This window comes from Oncorhynchus clarkii, chromosome 19 (assembly GCF_045791955.1).
Source record: "Oncorhynchus clarkii lewisi isolate Uvic-CL-2024 chromosome 19, UVic_Ocla_1.0, whole genome shotgun sequence".
NCBI classification, from domain to species: Eukaryota; Metazoa; Chordata; class Actinopteri; order Salmoniformes; family Salmonidae; genus Oncorhynchus; species Oncorhynchus clarkii.
Genome location: NC_092165.1, coordinates 3,547,047 through 3,574,546, shown reverse-complemented (window position 1 = coordinate 3,574,546; position 27,500 = coordinate 3,547,047). Strand labels below are relative to the sequence as shown.

At 44.8% G+C, this 27,500-nt stretch overlaps 1 protein-coding gene across 1 annotated transcript in view; it reads left to right on the top strand.

The window, feature by feature from the left end:
- LOC139374593 (mast/stem cell growth factor receptor kita-like) overlaps window positions 1-20,431 on the top strand; it is a 52,669-nt gene extending 32,238 nt beyond the window's left edge. Inside the window, exons 11-21 of the mRNA XM_071115610.1 lie at window positions 737-863; window positions 3,804-3,908; window positions 4,112-4,222; window positions 6,210-6,348; window positions 6,765-6,814; window positions 7,873-7,979; window positions 12,798-12,920; window positions 13,262-13,373; window positions 15,249-15,348; window positions 16,052-16,157; window positions 16,545-20,431. Coding sequence (XP_070971711.1) covers window positions 737-863; window positions 3,804-3,908; window positions 4,112-4,222; window positions 6,210-6,348; window positions 6,765-6,814; window positions 7,873-7,979; window positions 12,798-12,920; window positions 13,262-13,373; window positions 15,249-15,348; window positions 16,052-16,157; window positions 16,545-16,694 — 1,230 coding nt within the window. The 3' untranslated portion in view covers window positions 16,695-20,431. The remainder of the gene's footprint in view (window positions 1-736; window positions 864-3,803; window positions 3,909-4,111; window positions 4,223-6,209; window positions 6,349-6,764; window positions 6,815-7,872; window positions 7,980-12,797; window positions 12,921-13,261; window positions 13,374-15,248; window positions 15,349-16,051; window positions 16,158-16,544) is intronic.
- The last annotated feature ends 7,069 nt before the right edge of the window (window positions 20,432-27,500 follow it).

The following is a 27,500-nucleotide window of genomic DNA, read 5'->3' as shown; positions in this document are numbered from 1 at the left end:
GACTGACTGGCTGGCTGACTGGCTGACTGGTGTGGTTGTTACAGCTGTGATACTGAGCATCACACTGGTGGTTCTCCTCTACAAATACCTTCAGGTACTGTACCCTGTTATAGACTGACTGACTGGCTGACTGGCTGACTGACTGGCTGACTGACTGGCTGACTGGCTGGCTGACTGGCTGACTGGTGTGGTTGTTACAGCTGTGATACTGAGCATCACACTGGTGGTTCTCCTCTACAAATACCTTCAGGTACTGTACCCTGTTACAGACTGGCTGGCTGACTGGCTGGCTGATTGGCTGGCTGGCTGATTGGCTGACTGACTGACTGGCTGACTGACTGGCTGACTGGCTGATTAACTGGCTGACTGGCTGGCTGGCTGACTGACTGACTGACTGGCTGACTGTTTGTTTGGTTACCGCGGCAACTACTGTAGCGATCTAGTCAACATTCTAGCTACTTCAGTTCATGTTGAAAACATTTCTAACCTGCAAATTAACACATTTTTTTTTCATGCCAAATGTGTTAAATTATAACCATGGTATAAAAGGGTTTATAATCAACTCGGGTTTCTATGCGTCCTCTGGAAAATAATGCAACTCGGTGGAAGGTCCGTTCCGGTAGAACCATCCACGTCGTCGTTCATTATTTTCCTAAAGAAGACGTGTATCCCCTTTGTTGATTATGACATCATCACGTTATTCAACGTATCGATCATTGACCTCCGACCCCAACAGAAGCCCAAGTTCCAGATCCAGTGGAAGGTGATTGACAGTATCCACGGCAACAACTACATCTACATCGACCCCACCCAGCTGCCCTACGACGCCAAGTGGGAATTTCCCAGGCAGAAACTACGTTTTGGTACGACGCACACACACACACACACACACACACACGCACACACACACACACACACACCTACAGACACACACACACACACACCCACACACACACACACACACACACACACACACACACCTACACACACACACACACACACACACACACACACACACACACACACACACACACACCTACACACCTACACACACGCCTACACACACACCTACACACACACACACACACACACACACACCTACACACACACACCTACACACACACACACACACACACACACACACCTACGCACACGCACAAGCACAAGCACACGCATGCACACACACACACACACACACACACACACCTACACGCACAGGGGTGGAGGTGGAGGTGGGGGTGGAGGTGGGGGTGAGGGTGGAGGTGAGGGTGGGGGTGGAGGTGGGGGTGGAGGTGAGGGTGGGGGTGGAGGTGGGGGTGAGGGTGGAGGTGAGGGTGGGGGTGGAGGTGAGGGTGAGGGTGGGGGTGGGGGTGGAGGTGAGGGTGCGGGTGGGGGTGGAGGTGAGGGTGGAGGTGGGGGTGGAGGTGAGGGTGGGGGTGGAGGTGAGGGTGGGGGTGGAGGTGAGGGTGGGGGTGGAGGTGAGGGTGAGGGTGGGGGTGGGGGTGGAGGTGAGGGTGGAGGTGAGGGTGGGGGTGGAGGTGGGGGTGGGGGTGGAGGTGGGGGTGGAGGTGAGGGTGAGGGTGGGGGTGGGGGTGGAGGTGAGGGTGGGGGTGAGGGTGGAGGTGAGGGTGGGGGTGGAGGTGGGGGTGGGGGTGGAGGTGAGGGTGGGGGTGGAGGTGAGGGTGAGGGTGGGGGTGGGGGTGGAGGTGAGGGTGAGGGTGGGGGTGGGGGTGGAGGTGAGGGTGGAGGTGAGGGTGGAGGTGAGGGTGGGGGTGGAGGTGAGGGTGAGGGTGGGGGTGGGGGTGGAGGTGAGGGTGGAGGTGAGGGTGGAGGTGAGGGTGAGGGTGGGGGTGGAGGTGAGGGTGGGGGTGGGGGTGGAGGTGAGGGTGGAGGTGAGGGTGGGGGTGGAGGTGGGGGTGGAGGTGAGGGTGGGGGTGGAGGTGAGGGTGAGGGTGGGGGTGGGGGTGGAGGTGAGGGTGAGGGTGGGGTTGGGGGTGGAGGTGAGGGTGGAGGTGAGGGTGGAGGTGAGGGTGGAGGTGGAGGTGGGGGTGGAGGTGAGGGTGGGGGTGGAGGTGAGGGTGGAGGTGGGGGTGGAGGTGAGGGTGGGGGTGGAGGTGAGGGTGGAGGTGAGGGTGGAGGTGGGGGTGTATATATTGATATCAAAAGTAACGACAATTTATCTTTGATCAGTAACTGTAATATAGTTACCACAAAAACGTGATATTATTCCTGTATCACCCCCCAACACGGACGCACTCACTACAAGTCCTCCAGCTGTCCACCGTCTCACAAGATCAACTTGTGTCAAAACCAGACAGTGGTTACTTCTCATCATCTAGTTTCAGTTTGACTCTGACTCAGACCCAGCCTGCAAGCCCACTCTCACATCAGCCAGGACTTATATAGACTCAGACCCAGCCTGCAAGCCCACTCTCACATCAGCCAGGACTTATATAGACTCAGACCCAGCCTGCAAGCCCACTCTCACATCAGCCAGGGCTTATATAGACTCAGACCCAGCCTGCAAGCCCACTCTCACATCAGCCAGGACTTATATAGACTCAGACCCAGCCTGCAAGCCCACTCTCACATCAGCCAGGACTTATATAGACTCAGACCCAGCCTGCAAGCCCACTCTCACAACAGCCAGGGCTTATATAGACTCAGACCCAGCCTACAAGCCCACTCTCACAACAGCCAGGGCTTATATAGACTCAGACCCAGCCTGCAAGCCCACTCTCACATCAGCCAGGGCTTATATAGACTCAGACCCAGCCTGCAAGCCCACTCTCACATCAGCCAGGGCTTATATAGACTCAGACCCAGCCTGCAAGCCCACTCTCACATCAGCCAGGGCTTATATAGACTCAGACCCAGCCTGCAAGCCCACTCTCACAACAGCCAGGGTTTATATAGACTCAGACCCAGCCTGCAAGCCCACTCTCACAACAGCCAGGACTTAAACCACAAAGACTAATATAGATGGCTTGTACAACGTATAGTGGCAGAGGTTTTAGAGACACACAGCAACAGTATCTTATTATAAGGCAGCAAAACATAACCTTTTAAAGTCCCCTTAATCAATAATGGGGAGGGTTTTTTAAAACTTTTTTTTTACCTTTATTTAACTAGGCAAGTCAGTTTAAAACAAATTCTTATTTACAATGACGGCCTAGACACAGTGGGTTAACTGCCTGTTCAGGGGCAGAACAACAGATTTGTACCTTGTCAGCTCAGGGGTTTGAACTTGCAACCTTCCGGTTACTAGTCCAACGCACTGACCCTAGGCTACCCTGCCGCCTAGGGACCCACCCCTCTACAATATATCGATATCAACAGCTTGTAATAGAAAGGGAATGATAACTATAGTAACAAAGTAAATGACAATTTACATTTTGATCAGTAACTGTAATATAATTACTGGAATGACTAGTTACCGCAAAAAAACAGTTGTGTTATTACTGTATAACACTGACGCACTCACTACAAGTCCTCCAGCTGTCCTCCGTCTCACAAGATCATTGTGTTATTCCTGTATAACCCCCAACACTGACGTGCTCACTACAAGTCCTCCAGCTGTCCTCCGTCTCACAAGATCATTGTGTTATTCCTGTATAACCCCCAACACTGACGTGCTCACTACAAGTCCTCCAGCTGTCCTCCGTCTCACAAGATCATTGTGTTATTCCTGTATAAACCCCCAACACTGACGCACACTCAGAAACACTCGCTACCAGTCATCCCAGCTGCCGTAGTGTCAGGGAGATTTTAAAACCAGCTGAAATGTGTGTGTGTCTGTTTAGGTAAGACCCTGGGTTCAGGGGCCTTCGGTAAGGTGGTGAGAGCTACAGCCTATGGACTCTGTTCTGTTGACTCCGTCATGACTGTCGCTGTCAAGATGCTCAAACGTGAGTAGCTGTGCGCGTGTGTGTGTGTGTGTGTGAGACAGAGAGAGAGACAGAGAGAGAGACAGAGAGTGTGTGTGTGTGTGTGTGTGTGTGTGTGTGTGTGTGTGTCCTTTTGCATCTTCTTCTTCGTCGTATTTAAAGCGATGACGATGTCATTACTAAGACGATGTCATTGCAACAATGTAACGATGATGTCACCGCAGCGAGCGCCCACTCCACCGAGAAGGAGGCTCTGATGTCGGAGCTGAAGGTTCTTAGTTACCTTGGCAACCACGTCAACATCGTCAACCTGCTGGGAGCTTGCACTGTGGGAGGTGAGAGGTCATCGACTCTATGGTAAAAGTCAGAGGGTCCACAGTAGTCATACTAACTGGTTCTCCCAAGATATCCTAAAACATCGCCATACTTTCCAGTTGAGCATTAAGAGATTTCCATTAAGGGATGTTTTACCAGATCCAGATTAACAGATCCAGATTAAGGGGTGTTTTACCAGATCCAGATTAAGGGGTGTTTTTCCAGATCCAGATTAAGGGATCCAGATTAAGGGGTGTTTTACCAGATCCAGATTAACAGATCCAGATTAAGGGGTGTTTTACCAGATCCAGATTAAGGGATCCAGATTAAGGGGTGTTTTACCAGATCCAGATTAACAGATCCAGATTAAGGGGTGTTTTACCAGATCCAGATCAACAGATCCAGATTAAGGGGTGTTTTACCAGATCCAGATTAAGGGGTGTTTTACCAAATCCAGATTAAGGGATGTTTTATCAGATCCAGATTAAGGGATGTTTTATCAGATCCAGATTAAGGGATGTTTTACCAAATCCAGATTAAGGGGTGTTTTACCAGATCCAGATTAAGGGATGTTTTATCAGATCCAGATTAAGGGATGTTTTACCAAATCCAGATTAAGGGATGTTTTACCAGATCCAGATTAAGGGATGTTTTACCAGATCCAGATTAAGGGATGTTTTACCAGATCCAGATTAAGGGATGTTTTACCAGATCCAGATTAAGGGATGTTTTACCAGATCCAGATTAAGCCTATTCCTGGACTCGTTGGAAAGCACATTCAATGAACAGAGTTTCTGAATTTAGTCCACATAGAACCTAAATTTAGGCATCTACTCACTTAATTTGCTTCGTAAGCAATAATCAATTTGAGCTTTCCTTATAAACTTCAACGTTTTTATATATATATATTTTTTAACCTTTATTTAACTAGGCAAATCAGTTAAGAACAAATTCTTATTTACAATGACAGGCTATGAACAGTGGGTTAACTGCCTTGTTCAGGGGAACAGTGGGTTAACTGCCTTGTTCAGGGGAACAGTGGGTTAACTGCCTTGTTCAGGGGAACAGTGGGTTAACTGCCTTGTTCAGGGGAACAGTGGGTTAACTGCCTTGTTCAGGGGAACAGTGGGTTAACTGCCTTGTTCAGGGGAACAGTGGGTTAACTGCCTTGTTCAGGGGAACAGTGGGTTAACTGCCTTGTTCAGGGGAACAGTGGGTTAACTGCCTGTTCAGGGGAACAGTGGGTTAACTGCCTGTTCAGGGGAACAGTGGGTTAACTGCCTTGTTCAGGGGAACAGTGGGTTAACTGCCTTGTTCAGGGGAACAGTGGGTTAACTGCCTTGTTCAGGGGAACAGTGGGTTAACTGCCTTGTTCAGGGGAACAGTGGGTTAACTGCCTTGTTCAGGGGAACAGTGGGTTAACTGCCTTGTTCAGGGGAACAGTGGGTTAACTGCCTGTTCAGGGGAACAGTGGGTTAACTGCCTGTTCAGGGGAACAGTGGGTTAACTACCTTGTTCAGGGGAACAGTGGGTTAACTGCCTTGTTCAGGGGAACAGTGGGTTAACTGCCTTGTTCAGGGGAACAGTGGGTTAACTGCCTTGTTCAGGGGAACAGTGGGTTAACTGCCTTGTTCAGGGGAACAGTGGGTTAACTGCCTTGTTCAGGGGAACAGTGGGTTAACTGCCTTGTTCAGGGGAACAGTGGGTTAACTGCCTTGTTCAGGGGAACAGTGGGTTAACTGCCTGTTCAGGGGAACAGTGGGTTAACTGCCTTGTTCAGGTGAACAGTGGGTTAACTGCCTTGTTCAGGGGAACAGTGGGTTAACTGCCTGTTCAGGGGAACAGTGGGTTAACTGCCTGTTCAGGGGCAGAATCACAGTTTAATAGCTTGTCAGCTCGGGGGATTTGAACTTGTAACCTTTCGTTTACTAGTCCAACGCTCTAACCACTAGGCTACCCTGGTGGAAGGAGTCGTAAGACAGTTTGTGGTAATTTATTTCCTGTCAGGGCCGACGCTGGTGATCACAGAGTACTGTTGCTATGGAGATCTGCTCAACTTTCTGCGTAGGAAGAGAGAGACGTTCTTCAGCGCCCAGGCTGCTGATGGGTACTACCGCAACATCAACAACCCCCGAGAACCACAGAGGTGTGTGTGTGTTGTACTTTACTCATTATAATATTTCTGTTTCATTTCTGTGTGTGTGTGTATGTGTGTGTGTTGTACTTTGCTCATTATAATATGTCTGTTTCATTTCTCTCTGTGTGTGTGTGTGTGTGTGTGTGGTGTGTATGTGTGTGTGTGTGTGTGGGTGTGTGTGTATGTGTGTGTGTGTGTGTGTGGTGTGTATGTGTGTGTGTGTGTGTGTGTGTGTTGTACTTTACTCATTATAATATGTCTGTTTCTTTTCTCTCTCTCTGTGTGTGTGTGTGTGTGTGTGTGTGTGTGTGTGGTGTGTATGTGTATGTGTATGTGTGTGTGTGTGTGGGTGTGGGTGTGGGTGTGTGGGTGTGGGTGTGTGTGTGTGTGTGTGTGTGTGTGTGTGTGTGTGTGTGTGTGTGTAGAGATGGGAACGGTAGCAGTTACATGCCTATGCGTCCGTCCTCCCAGTCAGGTAAAACTAAATTTCCCACCATGCACCATAATCCTGTATAAATCCATAGTGTAGTCCTCTCACATGATCCCCTTTAATCAAAGACTCATGTGGATTCATCCAAAAACATTTCATATTTAATATTAACATTTAACATTAATATATCGCTGACAATATGGGCTAAATATCTTTCTTTCTCCCTTCTCTCTCCTCCTCTCTCCCTCTCTCTCTCCTACCCTCTCCCTCTCTCTCATCCCCTCTCCCTCTCTCTCTCTTACCCTCTCCCTCTCTCTCTCCTTCCCTCTCTCTCTCCTACCCTCTCCCTCTTTCTCTCCTACCCTCTCCCTCTCCTCCCCTCTCCCTCTTTCTCTCCTTCACTCTCTCTCTCCTCCCCTCTCCCTCTCTCTCTCCTACCCTCTCTCCTCCCCTCTCCCTCTCTCTCCTCCCCTCTCCCTCTTTCTCTCCTACCCTCTCTCTCTTTCTCTCCTACCCTCTCCCTATCCTCCCCTCTCCCTCTTTCTCTCCTTCACTCTCTCTCTCCTCCCCTCTCCCTCTCTCTCTCCTCCCCTCTCCCTCTCTCTCTCCTCCCCTCTCCCTCTCTCTCTCCTCCCCTCTCCCTCTCTCTCCTCCCCTCTCCCTCTCTCTCTCCTCCCCTCTCCCTCTCTCTCTCCTCCCCTCTCCCGCTCCCTCTTTCTCTCCTCCCCCTCTCTCTCTCCTACCCTCTCCCTCTTTCTCTCCTCCCCTCTCCCTCCCTCTCTCTCTCTCCTCCCCTCTTTCTCTCCTACCCTCTCTCCTCCCCTCTCTCTCTCTCCTCTCCCTCTTTCTCTCCTACCCTCTCTCCTCCCCTCTCTCTCTCCTCTCCCTCTTTCTCTCCTACCCTCTCTCCTCCCCTCTCTCTCTCTCTCCTACCCTCTCCCTCTCTCTCCTACCTTCTCTCTCTCCTCCCCTCTCTCTCTCCTACCTTCTCTCTCTCCCATTTCTCACCTCTTTTCTCTCCCCTCTCTCTCTCCTCCCCTCTCTCTCTCCCCTTTCTCACCCCCTCTTTTCTCTCCCCTCTCTTCCCCCCTGTCTCTCTCTAGATGATAAGGGGTGTCTGAGTATAGATGAGTTGTCTGTGGACACAGAGGATCTACTGAGCTTCTCCTACCAGGTGGCTAAGGGCATGGAGTACATCACCTCTAAGAATGTAAGGTTCTGAGGAATACACACACACACACTTATATATACACACACACACACACACACACACACACACACACACACACACACATATATATACACCAACACACACATACACACAGACACAAACACACACACACACACACATACCCACACACACACACATATACACAGACACATACACACATATACATGTACACACACACACACACACACACACACACATATATATATATATATATATATATATATATATATATATATATATATATATATATATATATATATATATATATACACACACACATATATACATACACACACACACACATATACACACAGACACACATTCACACACACACAGTTGAAAAGTGGTTCTAGTTTGTCTGTAGAAATCTACAGTGCTGAGAGAAAGTTTGTGTCTCCTTCAGCCTTTTCTGTTTCTCTGTTTGACCTAAACATGCGATCAGATCTTCGTCTTTATGTCCTAACAATAGATACAGTCAACCTGATTTAATAAACACTTTACACAAAAAACTATTGTGGCTTTTATCTTCTTCATGGAGCAAATTGATCCGACATTCCATTTCTTTGTGGGAACAAGTCAATCTCTAGATTAATGAGTGAATGAAAGTGTATGAAAGTAGTTAAAAGTTTTGGTATTTGGTCCCATATTCCTTGCTTTGCTTTGACTTCATCAAGTGTAACTCAAACTCTTTGGGTTCTGTTTGGGTTCTGTTTGGGTTCCGTTTGGGTTCTATTTGGGTTCTGTTTTTCCCAACCAGAACTGAACTGGTGAATAATGTCTTGTGACATTTTCTATTGAAGTAAGAATAGAAAATGTTTTCTGAACGTTTTCTAAATTAATCCTGATAATAATACCTTGATTAATAAGAAAAAACATGAATGAATCATGAATAATGATGAGAGAGAAGCTTACAGAGGCTACAACAAAATACGCTAACATGCTAACACTCTAGCATGCTAACACACTAGCATGCTAACACTCTAGCATGCTAACACTCTAGCATGCTAACACTCTAGCATGCTAACACACTAGCATGCTAACACTCTAGCATGCTAACACTCTAGCATGCTAACACTCTAGCATGCTAACACGCTCTCCCTTGTCATTGGTAATGGTGAGCCCATATTAGCATATTAGCAAGTTTTGTTGTAGCTTCTGTAAGCGTCTCACTCATCACCTTTTGATTAAGCTCTGAGAATAGACCCTTTCAGACAGATGTTTTAAACCCTTAAACCCGGACTTGGACCAAACACACCATCTCCACTGAATAGCAGGAAACACAGAGGAAGCAAAATAGTGATTTCTTTGCGCCGCTCTTTCTTTCCAAACCACTCATTGTTGAATTTGCGATTTTTTTTCCGACTTGTTGTGTCATTTTTATGTCCAGTGGCCGATGAGCACCGATACCGTTTTATCTATTTTTTCTCTTCATCATTTCTCTTATATGACGAGGATTAAAAAGGATTTACCGGTAGATTGTCGACCTGATTCACGATGATGACCGCTAGCTAAGATTTTGAAAGTCGGATGTTGACGTGATCTGTCCAATCAAAGCTACTGTACATATCACATGATTTGACGTCATTTTCTCTGTGGCCAATGACCTTGAGCCTTCTTGGACCCCCACTGCAACTCCCGTACGGACTTGGGAGAGGCGAAGGTTGAGAGCCTCCGAAACACGCCCCCCCCCCTTTGCCCAAGCTACACTGCTTCTTGACACACTGCTCGCTTAACACGGAAGCCTGCCGCACCAATGTGTCAGAGGAAACACCATACAGCTGAAGCCAGCGTGCACTGCGCCCGGCCCGCCACAAGGAGTCGCTTCGGCCCGCCACAAGAAGTCGCTTGAGCGTGGTGGGACAAGGACATCCCAGCTGGCCAAACCCTCCCCTAACCCAGACGACGCCGGGCCAATCGCGGCTGGGATCAAACCCAGATCTGTAGTGACACCTCTTGCACTGCAGTGCCTTAGACTGCTGCGCCACTTAGGAGGCCCTGATTTGGACGGACACTTCTAATGTAAATCTATGGCAGCACTCAAAGGGGAATTGAACTGCCTAGCTCTCCCTGTAGATTCTGCGGTGACTTAGTGTCCCCGTGAGTGACAGACCACTGAGCCAATCACAGCGCAACTAGAGAAGATTACCAACCCCCATACGCTCTGTATTTTTGCTGGCTGCCTCTCCACCACAGAAAGCACTGAGCTGGGATGCAAACACCTGCATTTTTGGAGCTGCTTGACTCAAGAAAACAGTAGCGGTGCCTGAGTCAAATCACTGGGGAAACCAGCACCAAAAGCCATATAACAACCTGTGTGTTGTGATAATTACGTTGTTTGTTCTACAACCTGTTAGTTCATATAACTTGACACAGTGATATATAGGCCTAAGGGGCCTATAGACACAGTGATATATAGGCCTAAGGGCCTATAGACACAGTGATATATAGGCCTAAGGGCCTATAGACACAGTGATATACAGGCCTAAGGGCCTATAGACACAGTGGTATATAGGCCTAAGGGCCTATAGACACAGTGATATATATAGGCCTAAGGGCCTATAGACACAGTGATATATAGGTCTAAGGGCCTATAGACACAGTGATATATAGGCCTAAGGGCCTATAGACACAGTGGTATATAGGCCTAAGGGCCTATAGACACAGTGATATATAGGCCTAAGGGCCTATAAACACAATGATATATATAGGCCTAAGGGCCTATAGACACAGTGATATATATAGGCCTAAGGGCCTATAGACACAGTGATATATAGGCCTAAGGGCCTATAGACACAGTGATATATAGGCCTAAGGGCCTATAGACACAGTGATATATATAGGCCTAAGGGCCTATAGACACAGTGATATATATATAGGCCTAAGGGCCTATAGACACAGTGATATATAGGCCTAAGGGCCTATAGACACAGTGATATATAGGCCTAAGGGCCTATAGACACAGTGATATATAGGCCTAAGGGCCTATAGACACAGTGATATATATAGGCCTAAGGGCCTATAGACACAGTGATATATATAGGCCTAAGGGCCTATAGACACAGTGATATATAGGCCTAAGGGCCTATAGACACAGTGATATATATAGGCCTAAGGGCCTATAGACACAGTGATATATATAGGCCTAAGGGCCTATAGACACAGTGATATATATAGGCCTAAGGGCCTATAGACACAGTGATATATATAGGCCTAAGGGCCTATAGACACAGTGATATATAGGCCTAAGGGCCTATAGACACAGTGATATATATAGGCCTAAGGGCCTATAGACACAGTGATATATAGGCCTAAGGGCCTATAGACACAGTGATATATATAGGCCTAAGGGCCTATAGACACAGTGATATATAGGCCTAAGGGCCTATAGACACAGTGATATATATAGGCCTAAGGGCCTATAGACACAGTGATATATATAGGCCTAAGGGCCTATAGACACAGTGATATATATAGGCCTAAGGGCCTATAGACACAGTGATATATATAGGCCTAAGGGCCTATAGACACAGTGATATATAGGCCTAAGGGCCTATAGACACAGTGATATATATAGGCCTAAGGGCCTATAGACACAGTGATATATATAGGCCTAAGGGCCTAAAGGGACGAGTCAATAAGAAATTCAAACCACACCTTTGTTTCATCATAAAACCAGAGAGCAACATCTGTCCAGTTAAGTCCACAAAACATATTACCTGTAACAAACAGTTAGATGACCTACAGCAGGTCAAGCAAGGTCATGTTTCTGACATTTTCTGACTACTAAACAACTATTGATTTAGAACCACAGAGTTACAGCAAGTCACAAAGACAACAGGAGCTGCCTCCACTATTCCAGCACCATTCACACTTCAACATTTCAACATCATCAAATCACCTCTGCTTAGTCTAATACAGTGACAACTAAAAGATACCAGAAACTATTTAGTCCAATAATGTAAGCTAAATATGATGTGGCTGTCCATGGTACTGATTTGTATGTGTGTGTGTGGTGTGTGTGTGTGTGTGTGTGTGTGTGCGTGCGCATTCGTGCAAGTAGAAAGATAATGTCAGCAGCATACCACCCTGCACACCACTGCTGGCTTGCTTCTGAAGCTAAGCAGGGTTGGTCCTGGTGAGTTCCTGGATGGGAGGCCAAATGCTCGCTGGCTTCCGTTGCTTTCAATGCTTCCTGGCGGCAACATTGTCATACTCTTTTTGACCACACAGCATCAGATGGATTGCCAACACATAGAGAGACAGAGGGGGCGCTGTTTCCCTCACTCAGACGCTTTCTCCTGTGAGATACAATTCAGCCTCTGGAGAGTTGAAGGAAAAATATGAAATACAGAGAGACGAAAAAATATATTATTTTATACGTTTTAGTTCTTATTTTTATTTTGGCTTCTGTCAAGAAAGAGACCATGTTTGTATACGGATTTATTAACTCACGGATTTGTTTATTTTTTTTACGTTGTTTGCTAACTGATATGTGACATGGAATTAATGCCAAAATAAAATGCTAAACAGGGCAACTTTTTATTTGTTTTGTAGCTTATCAAGTGGGGCTCTGCCCTGAATGACAGGTCTCCACTGAGTTAGAGACAGTTGTAGTTGCTGCTGTCTGTGTTTCTGTCTTCTATGTAGTTATTTCTGTATATGGTTGATTCTTTACTTTAAATGTGTCTGTGTGTGTGTGTGTGTCTGTGTGCGTGCCTGTGCCACTTTCTTGTGTGTGTGTGTGTGTGTGTGTGTGTGTGTGTGTGTGTGTGTGTGTGTGTGTGTGTGTGTGTGTAGTGTATCCACAGAGACCTAGCAGCCAGGAACATACTGCTGACTCAGGGTAGAGTAGCCAAGATCTGTGACTTCGGACTGGCCCGAGACATCACCACCGACTCTAACTACGTCCTCAGAGGCAATGTAAGTGTGTGTGTGTGTGTGTGTATTTTTGTTATAGAAAGAGTGTGAAATACAAGAAGGTTTCTCAGGTTTTACCATCAAAGAGCAACAAGTAAAAACCCAATCATTGTAACACGACGGAATCTCAGAGGGATAGTTCGGCCATTTTACATGTTTAGATGTGTTTCCTTATCTTGATAATAGTCGTCTCTGGACAATGACTGTCAAGGCAAGGAAACATCCAAATAAGTACAATCACTGAACTATCTTTTAAAATGAATAGCCACTTCCTGTTTCACCCCGATGATGCGTTTCCTGTGGGTGTTGTCTCCCCCCGATGATGCGTTTCCTGTGTGTTCCAGGCCCGTCTCCCAGTGAAGTGGATGTCTCCAGAGAGTATCTTTGACGGTGTTTACACCTTGGAGAGTGATGTCTGGTCATACGGTATCCTGCTCTGGGAAATATTCTCCTTAGGTAATGTACAGTACATAACTATAGATCACCTTGGAGACTGATGTCTGGTCACATGGTAACTATAGTCACCTTGGAGACTGATGTCTGGTCACATGGTAACTATAGTCATCTAGGAGACTGATGTCTGGTCACATGGTATCTATAGTCACCTAGGAGACTGATGTCTGGTCACATGGTAACTATAGTCATCTAGGAGACTGATGTCTGGTCACATGGTAACTATAGTAACCTTGGAGACTGATGTCTGGTCACATGGTAACTATAGTCACCTAGGAGACTGATGTCTGGTCACATGGTATCTATAGTCACCTAGGAGACTGATGTCTGGTCACATGGTAACTATAGTCATCTAGGAGACTGATGTCTGGTCACATGGTAACTATAGTAACCTTGGAGACTGATGTCTGGTCACATGGTATCTATAGTCACCTTGGAGACTGATGTCTGGTCACATGGTATCTATAGTCACCTTGGAGACTGATGTCTGGTCACATGGTAACTATAGTCATCTAGGAGACTGATGTCTGGTCACATGGTAACTATAGTCACCTAGGAGACTGATGTCTGGTCACATGGTAACTATAGTCATCTAGGAGACTGATGTCTGGTCACATGGTATCTATAGTCACCTAGGAGACTGATGTCTGGTCACATGGTAAATATAGTCATCTAGGAGACTGATGTCTGGTCACATGGTAACTATAGTAACCTTGGAGACTGATGTCTGGTCACATGGTATCTATAGTCACCTTGGAGACTGATGTCTGGTCACATGGTATCTATAGTCACCTAGGAGACTGATGTCTGGTCACATGGTAACTATAGTAACCTTGGAGACTGATGTCATGGTAACTATAGTCACCTAGGAGACTGATGTCTGGTCACATGGTATCTATAGTCACCTAGGAGACTGATGTCTGGTCACATGGTATCTATAGTCACCTAGGAGACTGATGTCTGGTCACATGGTATCTATAGTCACCTAGGAGACTGATGTCTGGTCACATGGTATCTATAGTCACCTTGGAGAGTTGTTGGTTTTACGTTTTCTGGTCTACGTTATTTACTTAACAAATAAGGAATACTCAAAATGTGAATATATAAAATTAAGATATTTGAATTAGAAGACAGCCGTTGACAGAAGTCAAAGATCAACATACAACTGACGTCTCTCCTGAGTTGTGAACTAAAGAAAGACAGGATCTTCTATAGATCAAACCTCTTGGTGTCAAAGCCTGCATGTGCAGTTTAAAGACCCAGTTATTCTAAACACAAGGTTTCTGAGAACCTGTCTCAGCAGTAGGTACATCTGCCCTGGTTTCAGAGAAAAACAGACGCTGTGTCTCGCTGTCATCCTCAGTCCCCTTTTTCTCACCTCTTCTCACAGACGCGGGGCTGTGGGTTTTGGTAGAGAGCTTGACACAGACAGAGGCCAAATTATTAATAACAACATAATCAATGGTGGGGGTCTTTAGAAGACCCTCAAAATCAACTTTAACCCTTCAGAGTGATGTCTGGTCACATGGTAACTATAGTAACCCTTCAGAGTGATGACTGGTCACATGGTAACTATAGTAACCCTTCAGAGTGATGTCTGGTCACATGGTAACTATAGTAACCCTTCAGAGTGATGTCTGGTCACATGGTAACTAAAGTAACCTTGGATACAGTCTATATACTCACACACACAAAGGCATGCAGGCACACATGTTTGGGGAATATACTAACTGTGTGTCTGTGTTTGTGTCTGTGTGTGTTTGTGTGTGTGTCTGTGTGTGTCTGTCTGTCTGTCTGTCTGTCTGTCTGTCTGTGTGTGTGTGTGTGTGTGTGTGTGTGTGTGTGTGTGTGTGTGTGTGTGTGTGTGTGTGTGTGTAGGCAGCAGTCCATACCCTGGTATGCAGGTGGGTTCAGCGTTCTACAGGATGATCCAGGAAGGACACAGAATGAACAGACCTGATGTGGCTCCCAGAGAAATGTAAGGAGTGTGTGTGTGTGTGTGATTTTGAAAAATATACTTACTATGACTGAGTGGTTGTGCCACCTAGCGATCTTAAGATGAAGACACAGTAGGGAGTCATTTAGCAGACTCTTATCTCTTATCTGGATAAGAGAGTCTGCTAAATGACTCCCTACTGTCAGTCTCTCTGGATAAGAGAGTCTGCTAAATGACTCCCTACTGTCTGTCTCTCTGGATAAGAGAGTCTGCTAAATGACTCCCTACTGTCAGTCTCTCTGGATAAGAGAGTCTGCTAAATGACTCCCTACTGTCTGTCTCTCTGGATAAGAGAGTCTGCTAAATGACTCCCTACTGTCAGTCTCTCTGGATAAGAGAGTCTGCTAAATGACTCCCTACTGTCTGTCTCTCTGGATAAGAGAGTCTGCTAAATGACTCCCTACTGTCAGTCTCTCTGGATAAGAGAGTCTGCTAAATGACTCGCATGTAAATTGTGCTTGTTTTGTGACCCCTGTTTCTCCTCTCTCTCTCTCTCTCTCTGTCTCTCTCTCTCTCTCTCTGTCTGTCTGTCTGTCTCTCTCTCTCTCTTTCTCTCTGTCTCTCTCTCTCTCTCTTTGTCTCTCTCTCTGTCTGTCTGTCTCTCTCTCTCTGTCTATCTCTTTGTCTCTGTCTCTCTCTCTCTGTCTCTCTGTCTCCCTGTCTCTCTCTCTCTGTCTCTCTCCAGTTATGACATGATGTTGTCCTGTTGGAGTGAGGACCCTCTGAAGAGACCTTCCTTTAGGAAAGTAGTCGAGACGACTGAACTACTACTGTCAGAACACACCAAGAATGTACGTTCTGGAACTGTTCAGCATCGTTTTGTTGAAAACATTATCAATATATGTCAATTGAAGTTGTGTCGAATTGAAATGGAATCAATAACTTGGTATAATTATTTTAACTACTACGGCCAGAAAACACCAAGAATGTAGGTTCATAAATAGTATAGTTTTATATGGATTTATCGATTTACATTTACGTATTAATATGAATGTTCATATCCTCAATTGTATCTTTTGGAATATTGCCTAAGTTCTGTGTTGATGTTTGTGTGTGTGTTGTTTGTCTGTTGTGTGTTGCTTGTTTGTTGGTGTGTGTGTGTGTGTTGCTTGTTTGTTGGTGTGTGTGTGTGTTGCTTGTTTGTTGGTGTGTGTGTTTGTTGGTGTGTGTGTGTGCAGGTGTACCTGAACCTGAGCTATGGAGCTGTTCCTCCAGACCAGCAGAGGGCAGCGTCTCACAGACTGAGCTCAGTGAGCAGCACTACGGCCCCGACACAACCACTACTGCTGAATACTGCTGATGTGTTTCTGGACTACGACACTGTCTGACGGACGGACGCAATATTTTGTGGACTAGGACACTGTCTGGATAATGGACACACTCTCTCTTTGTATTGATTGGTCTGTGATGCATTTCATGTAGTATCTAACCTTTATCTAACCTTTATGTAACCTTTATGTAACCTTTATGTAACTAGGCAAGTCGGTTAAGAACAAATTCTTATTTACAATGACGGCCTGTCCCCCGGACGACGCTGGGCCAAATTGTGCGCCGCCATATGGGACACAACACAATAACCTCCACATTCATATACACAACACAATAACCTCCACATTCATATACACAATAACCTCCACATTCATATACACAATAACCTCCACATTCATATACACATTAACCTACACATTCATATACACAATAACCTCCACATTCATATACACAATAACATACACAACACAATAACCTACACAACACAATAACCTACACATTCATATACACAATAACCTCCACATTCATATACACAATAACATACACAACACAATAACCTCCACATACACAACACAATAACCTACACATTCATATACACAATAACCTCCACATTCATATACACAATAAACACAATAACCTACACATTCATATACACAATAAACACAATAACCTCCACATTCATATACACAATAACATACACAACACAATAACATACACATTCATATACACAATAACCTACACATTCATATACACAATAAAATACACAATACTAAACCCTGATTGGATGTCCAGGCCTAAACCCTGATTGGATGTCAAGGCCTAAACCCTGATTGGATGTCAAGGCCTAAACCCTGATTGGATGTCCAGGCCTAAACCCTGATTGGATGTCCAGGCCTAAACCCTGATTGGATGTCCAGGCCTAAACCCTGATTGGATGTCAAGGCCTAAACCCTGATTGGATGTCAAGGCCTAAACCCTGATTGGATGTCAAGGCCTAAACCCTGATTGGATGTCCAGGCCTAAACCCTGATTGGATGTCCAGGCCTAAGCCCTGATTGGATGTCCAGGCCTAAGCCCTGATTGGGTTTACATTCATTAAAAAAATAACAAAGTTGTACATTCACCAAGGATTCTAGAACTTTAGCTAGACCAGGAAGTCTTGAAGTGGTGCAGTAATCATTAAGATCACTACTATTCCCCGTCCTTACGCACAAGAGCTGATTTCCTGATTCCTGATTGGATGTCCAGGCCTAAACCCTGATTGGGTTTCAGGATTGTAGAACTTTAGCTAGACCAGGAAGTCTTGAAGTGGTGCGGTAATCATTAAGGTCACTAGGCGGCACAAGAGCTGATTTCCTGATTCCTGATTGGCTGATTTCCACACTTCATGGAATATATTTCCTGATAACAATGTTCAATTAAACATGGTGGTTATTGAGCCAACAATGATGGGCGCTGCTGCACACTTCAGCAGACCGCGATCCAATTGGTCGCACCCCCCCCCCCCCCCCTGTGGATTTCTTGTAGTCTATTGCTATCAAAGCATCCAGGATTTATTTTTTTCTGTAAATAAGCCTAAAAGAAAAAGCTTTGACTATCATTTCTCTGATCATTCAGCAAGTTTCCCCCTTATCAGCATGAAGAGGCCTAGAAGTTCAAAGAGATCGCTGAAAATAAAATGGTGATTTAATGCAATATTAGAGGCAATATACAATACAGTATCAATACAGTATGAACTGACACAGCTGTTAGTTTAAAGAACCAATACGCTATAGGCTGACTGACACATCTATACAGTATGTAGATCTACTAACACAGCTGTTCTGACCATATACAGTATACACTATCATCATCAGAACATTTCCCAGGACATAGACATATCTGATATGGGCAGAAAGCTTAAATGCCTGGTAATCTAAATGCACGGCCCAATTTACAGTAGCTATTAGAGTGAAAGAATACCATTCTATTGTTTGAGGAGAGGGCAGAGTTATGACATGTATCAATAAACCAATTAGGCACATTTGGGCAGACTTGATACAGCATTTTGAACTGAAATGCAATGATTCATTGGATCAGTCTCCCCCAAAAACGGTCCAATTTACAGTAGTTATTACAGTGAAAGAATACCATTCTATTGTTTGAGGAGAGGGCAGAGTTATGAAATGTATCAATAAACCAATTAGGCACATTTGGGCAGACTTGATACAACATTTTGAACTGAAATGCAATGATTCATTGGATCAGTCCCATCCCCCAAAAATTGCATACACTGCTGCCATCTAGTGGCCAAAATCTAAATCGTGCCTGAACTGGAATAATACATTGTAGCCCTTGTCTGCAAAAAAATAAAAAATATGATTGGTAAATGAGTCTAGCCAGCTATCTAAACTTGTAATAATTATGGTCTCATTACCGACCGGGGGCCCCCCATTACTTTTGTTTGTCACTTTCACTCAGATATTATATTTAAAAAAAACTGCAAATATTTCTCTCCATCCTATGGCAAACTGTGTAGAATTGCAAGATATTAACTCTATAAGGTTTTATGAACGTGGGTACGCAGACCAGCGAGCCACTGCGGTCCCTCATGATGAGGTCAGATTTTTTGTAGTGAATCCATAGAACCAGGAGAGGCTCTGTCTGGGGAACATAGAACCAGGAGTAGACTCTGTCTGGGGAACATAGAACCAGGAGTAGACTCTGTCTGGGAAACATAGAACCAGGAGTAGGCTCTGTCTGGGGAACATAGAACCAGGAGTAGGCTCTGTCTGGGGAACATAGAACCAGGAGTAGGCTCTGTCTGGGGAACATAGAACCAGGAGTAGGCTCTGTCTGGGGAACATAGAACCAGGAGTAGGCTCTGTCTGGGGAACATAGAACCAGGAGTAGGCTCTGTCTGGGGAACATAGAACCAGGAGTAGGCTCTGTCTGGGGAACATAGAACCAGGAGTAGGCTCTGTCTGGGGAACATAGAACCAGGAGTAGGCTCTGTCTGGGGAACATAGAACCAGGAGTAGGCTCTGTCTGGGGAACATAGAACCAGGAGTAGGCTCTGTCTGGGAAACATAGAACCAGGAGTAGGCTCTTTCTGGGAAACATAGAACCAGGAGTAGGCTCTGTCTGGGGAACATAGAACCAGGAGTAGGCTCTGTCTGGGAAACATAGAACCAGGAGTAGGCTCTGTCTGGGAAACACAGAACCAGGAGTAGGCTCTGTCTGGGAAACACAGAACCAGGAGTAGGCTCTTTCTGGGAAACAGAACCAGGAGTAGGCTCTTTCTGGGAAACATAGAACCAGGAGTAGGCTCTGTCTGGGAAACACAGAACCAGAAGTAGGCTCTGTCTGGGAAACACAGAACCAGGAGAGGCTCTGTCTGGGAACCAACTCTTCATGTGTAAATACATTAGCTTTATGTGCTTTCAGGGTTTGTTTTGTGTTAATAGTATGTGGTTTTGATGCAGAGAATGTATGTGATGAATGAAGCCAGGAGAGGCTCTGACTGGTAAACATAGAACCAGGAGAGGCTCTGTCTGGGAAACATAGAACCAGGAGAGGCTCTGTCTGGGAACCAACTCTTCATGTGTAAATACATTAACTTTATGTTCAGGGTTTGTTTTGTGTTAATAGTATGTGTGTGCGTTGGTTTTGATGCAGAGAATGTATGTGATGAATGAAGCCAGGAGAGGCTCTGACTGGTAAAAACGGGCTCCTTCTGTAACGGGACCGTGAACGGTTTGGAGGCTGAGGATGTTTTCATACAGCTGGTTGGCTTGTAATAAAGAAAGTACTGGAACTATGGTGTGTGTGTCAGGTGTGTGTGTGTGGTGGTATGGTGTGTGTGTGGTATGGTGTGTGTGTGGTATGGTGTGTGTGGAGGTATGGTGTGTGTGGTGGTATGGTGTGTGTGTCGTGTGTGTGGTGGTATGGTGTGTGTGTGGTGATATGGTGTGTGTGTTGTGGTATGGTGTGTGTGTGTTGTGGTATGGTGTGTGTGTGGTGGTATGGTGTGTGTGTGGTGGTATGGTGTGTGTGTGTGTGATGGTGTGTGTGTGTGTGTGTGTTCCAGTGGAGGCCGTCACTGCTCCTGTAAAGTAAGCGACAAAAACACACAACCAACAATACATTTGTAAATCGGGTTTTATTTTCATATTGACCGAGGGAGAGAGGGAGGAGAAGGGTTTAGAATACAGGAAACACTACGTTTCCCATGTTGCTTTGGGAGAGAGGGAGGAGAAGGGTTTAGAATACAGGAAACACTACGTTTCCCATGTTGCTTTGGGAGAGAGGGAGGAGAAGGGTTTAGAATACAGGAAACACTATGTTTCCCATGTTGCTTTGGGGGAGAGGGAGGAGAAGGGTTTAGAATACAGGAAACACTACGTTTCCCATGTTGCTTTGGGAGAGAGGGAGGAGAAGGGTTTAGAATACAGGAAACACAATGTTTCCCATGTTGCTTTGGGAGAGAGGGAGGAGAAGAATTTAGAATACAGGAAACACTATGTTTCCCATGTTGCTTTGGGAGAGAGGGAGGAGAAAGGTTTAGAATACAGGAAACACTATGTTTCCATGTTGCTTTGGGAGAGAGGGAGAACACACCTGGTGACAGGAAGAGGAAATGCACGTCAGCAGAGCCCCATTAAAAATAGTTGGGATTACCTGGTAAATGTACATTAAAACTAGTTGGAGTTACCTGGTAAGTGTACATTAAAACTAGTTGGGATTACCTGGTAAGTGTACATTAAAATTAGTTGGGATTACCTGGTAAATGTACATTAAAACTAGTTGGGATTACCTGGTAAGTGTACATTAAAACTAGTTGGGATTACCTGGTAAGTGTACATTAAAACTAGTTGGGATTACCTGGTAAATGTACATTAAAACTAGTTGGGATTACCTGGTAAGTGTACATTAAACTAGTTGGAGTTACCTGGTAAGTGTACATTAAAACTAGTTGGGGTTACCTGGTAAGTGTACAGTAAACTAGTTGGGATTACCTGGTAAGTGTACATTAAACTAGTTGGGATTACCTGGTAAGTGTACATTAAAACTAGTTGGAGTTACCCGGTAAGTGTACAGTAAACTAGTTGGGATTACCTGGTAAGTGTACATTAAACTAGTTGGGATTACCTGGTAAGTGTACATTAAAACTAGTTGGAGTTACCCGGTAAGTGTACAGTAAACTAGTTGGGATTACCCGGTAAGTGTACATTAAAACTAGTTGGGATTACCTGGTAAGTGTACATTAAACTAGTTGGAGTTACCTGGAAAAAGTGTACATTAAAACTAGTTGGGGTTACCTGGTAAGTAAGGTTTCTGAGCTGGTTTTTAACCAGTAAACTAGCAGGATTTCTAGAAACCACCACGGTGTGTATTGGTGAAATAACAGTTAGTTCTAGAAACCACCACGGTGTGTATTGGTGAAATAACAGTTAGTACTAGAAACCACCATGGTGTGTATTGGTGAAATAACAGTTAGTTCTAGAAACCACCATGTTGTGTATTGGTGAAATAACAGTTAGTTCTAGAAACCACCACGGTGTGTATTGGTGAAATAACAGTTAGTTCTAGAAACCACCACGGTGTGTATTGGTGAAATAACAGTTAGTTCTAGAAACCACCACGGTGTGTATTGGTGAAATAACAGTTCTAGAAACCACCATGGTGTGTATTGGTGAAATAACAGTTAGTTCTAGAAACCACCACGGTGTGTATTGGTGAAATAACAGTTAGTTCTAGAAACCACCACGGTGTGTATTGGTGAAATAACAGTTAGTTCTAGAAACCACCACGGTGTGTATTGGTGAAATAACAGTTAGTTCTAGAAACCACCACGGTGTGTATTGGTGAAATAACAGTTAGTTCTAGAAACCACCACGGTGTGTATTGGTGAAATAACAGTTAGTTCTAGAAACCGCCATGGTGTGTATTGGTGAAATAACAGTTAGTTCTAGAAACCACCACGGTGTGTATTGGTGAAATAACAGTTAGTTCTAGAAACCACCACGGTGTGTATTGGTGAAATAACAGTTAGTTCTAGAAACCACCATGGTGTGTATTGGTGAAATAACAGTTCTAGAAACCACCACGGTGTGTATTGGTGAAAAAACAGTTCTAGAAACCACCATGGTGTGTATTGGTGAAATAACAGTTAGTTCTAGAAACCACCACGGTGTGTATTGGTGAAATAACAGTTAGTTCTAGAAACCACCATGGTGTGTATTGGTGAAATAACAGTTAGTTCTAGAAACCACCACGGTGTGTATTGGTGAAATAACAGTTAGTTCTAGAAACCACCACGGTGTATTGGTGAAATAACAGTTAGTTCTAGAAACCACCACGGTGTATTGGTGAAATAACAGTTAGTTCTAGAAACCACCACGGTGTGTATTGGTGAAATAACAGTTAGTTCTAGAAACCACCACGGTGTGTATTGGTGAAATAACAGTTCTAGAAACCACCATGGTGTGTATTGGTGAAATAACAGTTAGTTCTAGAAACCACCATGGTGTGTATTGGTGAAATAACAGTTCTAGAAACCACCATGGTGTGTATTGGTGAAATAACAGTTAGTTCTAGAAACCACCATGGTGTGTATTGGTGAAATAACAGTTAGTTCTAGAAACCACCACGGTGTGTATTGGTGAAATAACAGTTAGTTCTAGAAACCACCATGGTGTGTATTGGTGAAATAACAGTTAGTTCTAGAAACCACCACGGTGTGTATTGGTGAAATAACAGTTAGTTCTAGAAACCACCACGGTGTGTATTGGTGAAATAACAGTTAGTTCTAGAAACCACCACGGTGTGTATTGGTGAAATAACAGTTAGTTCTAGAAACCACCATGGTGTGTATTGGTGAAATAACGGTGTGTATTGGTGAAATAACAGTTAGTTCTAGAAACCACCACGGTGTGTATTGGTGAAATAACAGTTAGTTCTAGAAACCACCACGGTGTGTATTGGTGAAATAACAGTCAGTTCTAGAAACCACCATGGTGTGTATTGGTGAAATAACAGTTAGTTCTAGAAACCACCACGGTGTGTATTGGTGAAATAACAGTTGGGTTTCAGTCTGTCAATGGTAAAGAAACACGGTTCAGGTCCAACATTCAGAATAGTCCAAACAGAGCTGCTTGTTACAGTAACATCGGAACAACGGAATCATAGAATCAGAACGTAGAATTTCGGAACTGGATTCTCATACCATTGAATGGAACATGATTGAACCACTTCATTACACAAGCCTGTTTCTCTTCTACAGCAGAATGGCTACGTCCCACCCTGTTTCATACACATAGTGCACTACTTTAGACCAGCTCTGGACAAAACGTAGTGCACTATATAGGAAATAGGGTGTCATTTGGGACACAGTCAAACAAGATACATACATTAAGTCTCTTCCACCGTTACATTCTTTGGGCTGGGTGTATATCAGTGATGTGGAAATAACATGACAATAACAGTTGCATTCTTTCAGCAATAAAACTCACAAAACACTAAAATTAAAGGACCTGAATTTGCTGAGGGATGTGTGTCAAAAGGGTAGTTGTGTCAAAGTGAGTGTGAGACACACACTTTGTCATAGCTTCGTAGGTAATGGATTCCCCATGAAACCATGCGTCAAGTCTAAGCATTAATACCGTGATGTGTAATCCACAGGAACACAGTGGAGGTTGTTGTCGTGGCCACAACGCTCAGTCTCACATTAACATGTATTCAGGTTGGGCTGCATCTCTCCTGGGCGTCGTCCTCATCGTTACTGCAACGCATGAACTGATTGGCTGTTCCCGTGTGATACAGGAAGTAGAACAAAACGAAGAGGAGAAATGACCGAACACATGCCTACACTCTCTCCGTCTCTCCACTCTGTTCTCCGAGACAAGAACAATCACAGACGTTCTGGGAAGTCCTTTTTCCAAACAACACACTCCTCCTGTCCTGTCCAAGACTTTTACTGTTAGATATGTCTTCACTGTTACATTACTGACCGACCGACCACTGACCAGACCTGGATTAAATATCAACTGACCACTGACCAGACCTTGATTAAATATCAACTGACTACTGACCAGACCTGGATCAAATGTCAACTGACTACTGACCAGACCTGGATCAAATATCAACTGACCAGACCTGGATCAAATATCAACTGACTACTGACCAGACCTGGATCAAATATCAACTGACCAGACCTGGATCAAATATCAACTGACCAGACCTGGATCAAATATCAGCTGACTACTGACCAGACCTGGATCAAATATCAACTGACTACTGACCAGACCTGGATTAAATATCAACTGACCAGACCTGGATCAAATATCAACTGACTACTGACCAGACCTGGATCAAATATCAACTGACCAGACCTCGATCAAATATCAACTGACTACTGACCAGACCTCGATCAAATATCAACTGACTACTGACTACTGACCAGACCTGGATCAAATATCAACTGACCAGGCCTGGATCAAATATCAACTGACTACTGACTACTGACCAGACCTGGATCAAATATCATCTGACCAGACCTGGATCAAATATCAACTGACCAGACCTGGATCAAATATCATCTGACCAGACCTGGATCAAATATCATCTGACCAGACCTGGATCAAATATCAACTGACCAGACCTGGATCAAATATCAACTGACCAGACCTGGATCAAATATCAACTGACCAGACCTGGATCAAATATCAACTGACCAGACCTGGATCAAATATCAACTGACTACTGACCAGACCTGGATCAAATATCAACTGACTGACCAGACTTGGATCAGATATCAACTGACTACTGACCAGACCTGGATCAAATATCAACTGACCAGACCTGGATCAAATATCAACTGACCAGACCTGGATCAAATATCAACTGACCAGACCTGGATCAAATATCTACTGACCAGACCTGGATCAAATATCAACTGACCAGACCTGGATCAAATATAATCTGACCAGACCTGGATCAAATATCAACTGACCAGACCTGGATCAAATATCATCTGACCAGACCTGGATCAAATATCAACTGACCAGACCTGGATCAAATATCATCTGACCAGACCTGGATCAAATATCATCTGACCAGACCTGGATCAAATATCTACTGACCAGACCTGGATCAGATATCAACTGACTACTGACCAGACCTGGATCAGATATCAACTGACTACTGACCAGACCTGGATCAGATATCATCTGACAAGACCTGAATCAGATATCAACTGACTACTGACCAGACCTGGATCTGATATCAACTGACTAGACCTGGATCAGATATCAACTGACTACTGACCAGACCTGGATCTGATATCAACTGACCAGACCTGGATCAGATATCAACTGACTACTGACCAGACCTGGATCAGATATCAACTGACCAGACCTGGATCAGATATCAACTGACCAGACCTGAATCAGATATCAAGATACCCTAACCCAACTGACTGACCAGACCAATGCTAACTCGTTACATTTCCGTGACGTAAAATTTGATTTGTTTTTCATGATTAGATTTGTTGATTCGTCCCTAATAAGCAGAAAAGCAACGCACCAGAAGAATGGTTTGTTATTATGGGTAATTTCCCCATCTCCTGTCAGACATGTGATGTGTTCTGTCTGGCCTGGAGAGACTGAGCATGTGCAGATGGCAGGTTATGATTGGGCCCCAGTTTGTTATTATGGGTAATTTCCCCATCTCCTGACAGACATGTGACGTGTTCTGTCTGGCCTGGAGAGACTGAGCATGTGCAGATGGCAGGTTATGATTGGGCCCCATGTGAGGCCTGTGTATACTGGAACAGATAGATGCATGTCTGCTCAGTCCTTGGCTAATTCTCCAATGGCACCCTATTCCCTATATAGTGCACTACTTTAGACCAGAGCCCTATGGCACCCTATTCCCTATATAGTGCATTACTTTAGACCAGAGGCCTATGGCACCCTATTCCCTATATAGAGCACTACTTTAGACCAGAGCCCTATTCCCTATATAGAGCACTACTTTAGACCAGATCCCTATTCCCTATATAGTGCACTACTTTAGACCAGAGCCCTATTCCCTATATAGTGCACTACTTTAGACCAGGGCCCTATGGCACCCTATTCCCTATATAGTGCACTACTTTAGACCAGAGCCCTATGGCACCCTATTCCCTATATAGTGCACTACTTTAGACCAGAGCCCTATTCCCTATATAGTGCACTACTTTAGACCAGGGCCCTATTCCCTATATAGTGCACTACTTTAGACCAGGGCCCTATGGCACCCTATTCCCTATATAGTGCACTACTTTAGACCAGAGCCCTATTCCCTATATAGTGCACTACTTTAGACCAGGGCCCTATTCCCTATGGAGTACACTGCTTTAGACCAGGGCCCTATTCCCTATATAGTGCACTACTTTAGATCAGAGCCCTATTCCCTATATAGTGCACTACTTTAGACCAGAGCCCTATTCCCTATATAGTGCACTACTTTAGACCAGAGCCCTATTCCCTATATAGTGCACTACTTTAGACCAGAGCCCTATTCCCTATATAGTGCACTACTTTAGACCAGAGCCCTATTCCCTATATAGTGCACTACTTTAGACCAGGGCCCTATTCCCTATGGAGTACACTACTTTAGACCAGAGCCCTATTCCCTATATAGTGCACTACTTTAGACCAGGGCCCTATTCCCTATATAGTGCACTACTTTAGACCAGGGCCCTATTCCCTATGGAGTACACTACTTTAGACCAGAGCCCTATTCCCTATATAGTGCACTACTTTAGACCAGGGCCCTATTCCCTATATAGTGCACTACTTTAGACCAGAGCCAATAGGAGAGTACCATTTTGGACACAACAG